The 7,070-nt window shown below is 31.9% G+C and overlaps 1 protein-coding gene across 2 annotated transcripts; it reads right to left on the reverse strand.

The window, feature by feature from the left end:
* Positions 1-1,941: 1,941 nt before the first annotated feature.
* On the reverse strand, positions 1,942-6,461 carry LOC146934388 (uncharacterized). 2 transcript variants are annotated; one of them, XR_015007749.1, is made up of 5 exons: positions 6,330-6,461; positions 4,068-6,119; positions 3,138-3,219; positions 2,459-2,514; positions 1,942-2,217 (listed from the first exon to the last, which is right to left on the reverse strand). XR_015007749.1 is itself a non-coding variant. In XM_085706267.1 (4 exons), the coding sequence occupies exons 2-4, from the start codon at positions 6,094-6,096 to the stop codon at positions 2,190-2,192; spliced, it is 2,139 nt and encodes a 712-aa protein (XP_085562393.1). In that variant the 5' UTR covers positions 6,097-6,119; positions 6,330-6,460; the 3' UTR covers positions 1,942-2,189. The 2 variants fall into 2 exon arrangements, 1 of the variants encoding a protein (XP_085562393.1); XM_085706267.1 differs by lacking the exon at positions 2,459-2,514 and having other exon boundaries at positions 6,330-6,460.
* Between the last annotated feature and the right edge of the window lie 609 nt (positions 6,462-7,070).

Consider the following 7,070-nt stretch of genomic DNA (forward strand, 5'->3'; position numbering starts at 1 on the left):
AAAATTTTATAGGGACTAAAAGTTGAAGAAAAATTTTAGAGAAACTAAAACGAAAAGTTGGTATATTTATAGAGACCAAAAACATATTTAATCCTTAATTAAATTTATTTTAATGATAAAATTGACACTTTGAAGTTTTTTTTATAATACAGAAGAGTCATTAAAAGTTGATGTATTTGATCTTTATTTTAAATTAGATACATCAACTTTTTTAATTCATTTGTCTCTTATAAAATCGTAGTTAGTAGAGAATTTTTTTTTCTTCTTTTTTTAGGATTTTAGTAGAGTAGTTTTGTGATGGTAAATTCAATAAATAATGATGGATCAATGGAAAAAAAATAATAAAAATTTTGAATTATTATTCTAAAGTCACAATGATCTTGAGAAATAGGGAAAAAAAATGCAAAAACAACAATTAAAATGAGACAAAAAGAATACTGATTTGTCGGGATTGAATCTTTAGGTTCATCAGATTGTTAGTTTTGTTCTTACGCCCTAGCTCTATGCACGTACTCTTTTTTTTATGGGTCTTATGAACGAGTGCCTTTAAACATCCCAAATTTAGTAATTAGTCTTTTAAAAAGTTAGCTATTATAATTTCCAATGCATTTAATACACAATTTTTCATTAAAAAACTTTTTATTTAAAGTGCTTAAAGAGTGCCCCGAGACACTCGTTAACCTTCCCTTTTAATAGGGATGCACTTACTCTTATCTAATCTTTTCATGTAAATCTATATTGTAACTGTCTTTGAAAAATCATTACCATATACTCAATTTTAGTTGGAAGTTTGTGTAAACTTTTTCGAATTTTGATATCAAATCAACACAATTATTTTTATTTTGTAGAATATAATGAAAATAACTAATTTGATAAGGATCAAATATGCACCAAATACATAAAAAATTTGTCTTATTTTATTGACCGGCATTTGACAACTTGTTATATAATTTTAAGAGGAAGTTTTGGATGGTCATCATTTGAACAAACTATTTAGACACACATACTTGATAAAACGTAGAAAGAGAACAAAATTAAATACAGTGTAATTTTTAAATAATTAATATGTATTTTTGTGTACAAGTCCAAATGGTACCTAAATGACCGTGAAAATCTAAACATTTTCCTAACTTGAGTTATCCTTCTATGAGTTGTTAGGACTTGAGTTATCCTTCTATGAGTTGTTAGGATGTTGTTTATTGGATTTTTTTTTTTTTTTTGAATTTATCAAAGGCAATTATGATGCATAAACATTTCACTTCAATTATCTGTCTCTCCAATTTTGAATCATTAGGATGCTGGTTAGTGGTTATTGAATATTTCATTTCATATAGTTCGTGTCAAACATTTTATAATTATTTCCTCCGCTCAGGAAATCCACCCATCGAAGTGCATCCACAAAATATTCCAATTTTTTTTTTTTTTTTGAAAGACAAAATATTCCAAATTATAAAAATAGTCCAGTGTATTGAAATTGTAAAAAACATCCAAAGTGTTTTCTGTTAGTTATTTTATGAACAACACTAACTAACCATAGGCATATCCGAGAATCAAACTAACGAAAGCCATATTCAAAAACTGGTTCAAATAATAAGGATCCTAATTTTGAAGGTTGTTGTCGGAGGAGGCCGAAGAGAGTTGACACAGGATAGAGAAAGGTGAGGGGTGAAGCCGTGAAGGTGTCTTGGGAAAGTGCAGTGTCTTACTCCCAAGGGTATGGAAAGGAACGGTTTAGATGCATGTTGACTGCACTTACCACATGTTTCTAATGACTGCATATAAATCTTAATAATAAATGCTGGGTTGAATACTCTAACTTTTATATAGATTATAGAGTCATAATGCATTTCAGAGCCCATAACCTTCTGAGAAACACATTTATGCAGATAGTGAAGAACAAAATGCTGGGTTTGGATTTTATTAATCATTTACTTCACAACATAGCATTGAAACATCTCATCTCAATAAATTAAAACCATTAAACTTTTCTTTTAAAACAGAAATACATGTTCGCCAAAAAACACAGTTTCTTACATATCTATATAGAAAAGCAATACTGAAATAGTTACTGAAATAACACTACTTAGTAAGATTCATCAATACATCAATGATTGTTAGAAGATTGAGATCTTAAATCCTTCTCATCTTGTATGGACTCCTCAGACTTGGAAACATACCCCTCAAGAGCCTCAAGAAAAGACAAAACCGCGAACTTGTCTGCCAAGGGAGGAAAATTGAATCAGCAATATTACATAATCAAGACAAATGAGCCAAATTTCATTACTCTTTGTTTCCTTATTCTAAAACAAATGAACCAAAGTTTGAAAGAATCCAAGTATTGTGTTCAGTATCATTTCCCTTATAACTGCCACTGTATGATTAAGCCATCTCACTTTATATTGTACAATCTTATTCTACCATACCAAATATAATTAAAGTAATTTATAAACATACTTACATTTAAAGTATTAAAGAACTACAAACTGGGACGAATCTCTGTCCTTTTCAAACTACCTGTAGCAATAAATAAATATATAAACACTTAGCATCCGCTGAAATGAAATGTCACAAAGAAAGGTGAGGTGCCACAGTCTTACATAAGCAAATGAATCTACTTGCTTAAGTCATGTGCTGTTTGGTGTTTAATACATTGGCTGACCAAGATGACACAACTGGTAGTGAAAAATAGTTTGATAGTTTAAAACAGGGCATTCAGGTTAATTCTATTCTTAAGAGAAGTTTTATCTACAAAAGCAGCATGTTTTATCCTCGTCACATTCGTCACATCTACCTGACATTGAATCTAAGCTTGATTAATGATTATGCTGTTTTCAACTGACATTATTCCTCAAAAGGCAAAGTTACATGATTCATAGCCATGCCTTGATGATTCTGTTTTGAATAAATCCGAGGCACAAAAAAAAGGATATACAAATTATAAACTCATAAAAGGATATCAAATGACTTCTTGCAGAGGTATCGTCTAGTGCATCATCTCAAACAGAATGGTTGTATTATAATTAGCAAATGAGTCAAATGGGAAGCATAAGAAATAGATGGTACAAAGTGAGAAGATCAGAAAATTGAGTAAACACAGAAGACAACTGATCATGCATTTGAATATCCAGAATCAATACCTAGATGAGATGTCATCCTCAACCTTATCTTCAGCAACTTGAAGCGGAAGGGATCCATCAGATTCTTCTTCGCCAAGCATATCTGTTAGTGAGTAAACAGTTATCCTTTATTTTTCATGATGAAATTTCACACACACCATACATTTTGATTTTGCTAACTTCCAAAAAAAAACTGCAATATTCAAAACACGTCTACTGCTCTACATAATTAATCATGGTTTTACAATGTACCTAATATGCAGTGATTCATGAAATTTAACATTCATTAGACGACCTATGTGTAAGATCATATGCAGTCATCTCAGAACTGATCCTAAATGAGAAAACATGGGTGCTATCAAAATCAACGAAGATGAATCAATCAAACATAATCAATGAGGAATGCCTTTTGTAATGTATGTTCCGACTTCCGATAAAACTAATAACACACTGAACAAAAATAATAGTCTAAATTAACAAAAAGTATGGATGCCGTTAATTCCTTACGTGCTCAATGAAATATGTGATGCACGGGTTTTCCTAAATGGTTGTTCAAAACCTTGCAGCTGGGTACTTATCTGTGCAAGTACATGTTGGCTATGCATGGAAAAACTGTTGTGCTGGATTCTTTGCTTTCACAACGACATTTAAGTATGTTGAAAAATAATAGTAGAAATTGATAATCAGATTCATGTATTTGTGAGTTCATGTACATAAAAGTAGCATCCTTAATAATTATCTTGTAAAATGTAAGTTGTGTGTGTGTGTGACTGTGTGTGTCAAACTTAGTGTGCAATTCCCATCAGCAATTAAGAAATTTTCTTCTCTGAAGTTCTATATAAACCTTTCTCAAGTGAGCAGAATTGCGGGAATGTTCAGTGATAAACGGCTTAACCTAACAGCAAGGAAGCTCAGTATTTTACAATTCAAAGCAAAATCAGAGACAGTAACCTGATGGTTTGATGATGCAATCATTCACAGAGCTACACAGGTGTGAGTCATTGTGCACTTTGAGATCATCAATAATTGAATCAGAACTAAAACTTTTAGCGATCTCCTTCTCAATGTAAATTAGAATGCTATCGGCTAGAAACTCATCTTTCCTCATGTTTCTCAACATAGTCTTGAAAATTTTCATTGCTGAAAAAGATCTTTCGGTTGCAGCCGTAAAAACCGGAAGAGTCATGATAAGACGGAGTAATCTGTCAATCAAGTAGTAAATTTGAGCCTTTCTTGTTCCTGCCAAACATGTACATAATTCTTGGATAGTTGATAAATTCTTCAAATTTGAATCTTGACGAGCTTGAATAATGAAATATTTAAGTTGACGTTGCAAATCAATCTTCTCCTGCTTATTGAAATCCATGGGATAACAATTTTCTACAAGAGTGCAAATGTGATCAATATCAAAAGCTTTGCAACTATCCTCAGGAACCAAAGCAGAGCATAGAGTTAACAACTCCATTGCTTGGTCACTAAACCTGCTATTCAACTCTTGTAATAGGTTGTCAATGACAATAAAAAACACTTCTACTCTAAAATAGTGCTCTATTGTGATGTGATCCTTTTGGTGACGAGAGTGCCATGGTCTTTCTACATACGGAGCATTGAATTGAGGAACCTCAATATCATGCTTTGCACAGAAACATTTCACATCTTTTAACAATCTATCCCAACCATCTTGTCTAATGTTTTGAAGCAGCGCTTTGGTAGAACGAACTACGTCCTTGACATATGGACATTGTAGTTGCACAGCTCGGCAAAGAAGATCAGTTATCCCCATGATTTCTCTCATCAAATGCAAGATCAATACAAACTCAAATGTGGTCAAGTTGTCGTAAGCAATAGAAGCATCACCACTTTGACAATAAGTTGACCCATCATCAGCAAGTTTTTCAAGAATCGAACAAGTTGTATCATACATACTTATCAAGCTACAAATAGAAGAAAAATGTGACCTCAAACAAGTATATTCAACTCGTTGCAAACTACCAATTTGATTTGCCCCTTCGTCAATTTCATTGATCTCTAGCAAATGTGCGATTTCATTTAACTTGGCAGCTAGTGACTCATCATGGGGCTTACTACAAGAATTGAAAAAATTGACAATAGAAGTAAACTTTGAAAAGAATTGTTGAATTGCAAAAACTTCTGACGATGCACAAACCAAGGCAGGTAGCAACTTATGTTCAAAACAATGAATGTGGTATGCATAAGGACATTCATTCAAAATTAGTGTCTGTAAACTATTCCATTGTCCTCTCATATCGCTAGCGCCATCGTACCCTTGACCACGAATGTTAGAAACATCAAGATTGTGTCGAGAAAGTATAGCGTAAATTTCTTCCTCTAATGGCTCAAAGTCTTTAACATGCACAATATCAAAAAACCGCTCTTGTATAAAACCATTTTTATCAACAAATCTCAAAACAAGAGCCATTTGTTCCTTTTGTGGTCGATCACAAACTCCATCAACAACTATGCAAAATTTGGAATCACCAATTTCCTCGCGAATATGACTTTTGACTTTACTAGAAAGAATATGCAATATCTCTTTTCGAAATTGAAATGAAGCACACCTGGAAAGATATGGGCCATTTTCCAGCACAATTTTGGCAAATTCATAGTCAGATTTTGCTGCAACCTTTGCCATTGATAGAAAAGCATCTCGGTGTCTTGCTTCGCTAGTTTCGTCATCACGACTAAAATCAACATCTTGAAGTGTTAAATTACGAACAATGTCAATTGAAGTCTTGAGACATAGTCGATTCTTCTCAATTTTATCTGATTTTTGCACGTCAATAACATTTTCCAACTCACCATATGCAACTCTAGGAACCTTGGAAAGTTGTTTTTCATTTTCTTCAACTTTCGGGTTCTCGAGACAGTTTTCAGGTTTAGACGTGGAAGTCAAACGTTCTTGATCTTTGTGAGTAACTATCCTCTTGAAAAAAGAATCGATTTTTTGACTCTTAACCATTACTACTTTTCTTAACTAGTGAACTGCATAGGAGAACAGAAAAACAAAAACATCATTAATGTGAATACAAACAATGAATGAACAAAAATAAACCTAAACAGTTGAAGAACACAATGAGTTCCTTACACAAAAACATTGCAAAACCCTAAAAACTAATAATAAATATTAAAATAAAAAGTAAAAGCGAGTAGCAACATTTTGAATTGAATGAAAGAAAACGGAAAAGGAAAAACCTGAGAAGTGAAGTGAAGGTTGATTGAGATTTTGAGCATTCAACACAAATAAAAAACGCGCGCTACCTTTCTTTGTTCTTGACAAAATATAGCAATTAGCGAAGGGTTTTAGTCTGTTTTTACAGTCCCCCATTTTTTTATCTGTGATGATATCGTACAAATAGGAGTTTACTTAATTAACCCTTACTTTTGTAATTAAAAGTAAATTACAATAATAATAGATACATGTTCACGAGAACATTTTCCTTTAGAATTTTTAAGGATAAAAAATATTAACCAAAATTTTACCTGATTTAAAAATTTCATAAAGACTAAAAATGTTGACGGAAAATTTAATAGAAACTAAAAATATGATTTCTTTTTATGTACTAAAAACAAAATTCTAAATATTTATAGAGATCATTTACTTAATTAACTTTTGTTATTAAAAATAAATTAACAAAATAATTGATATATATATTCAGTTAGATTAGAGTTCACGGGAAAGTCCTCGTGAGCTTATCTCAATTGATATGGACAATGCATAATATATACAAGATCTGAGGTTCGAACCCCGACCATCACCAAAAAGAGTTCACGAGAACATTTTCCTTTGAAAAATTTGAAAGACCAAAAATATTGACGCAAAATTTTACAGGATTTAAAAATTCTGATAGAAAATTCCACATAGACTAAAATGCTGATGGAAAATTTATTAGGGACTAAAAATACAATTTTTTTTTGTTTGTACTAAAAACGAAA

This window comes from Medicago sativa, chromosome 4 (assembly GCF_051527215.1).
Source record: "Medicago sativa cultivar Bolivia chromosome 4, Bolivia_mono, whole genome shotgun sequence".
NCBI classification, from domain to species: Eukaryota; Viridiplantae; Streptophyta; class Magnoliopsida; order Fabales; family Fabaceae; genus Medicago; species Medicago sativa.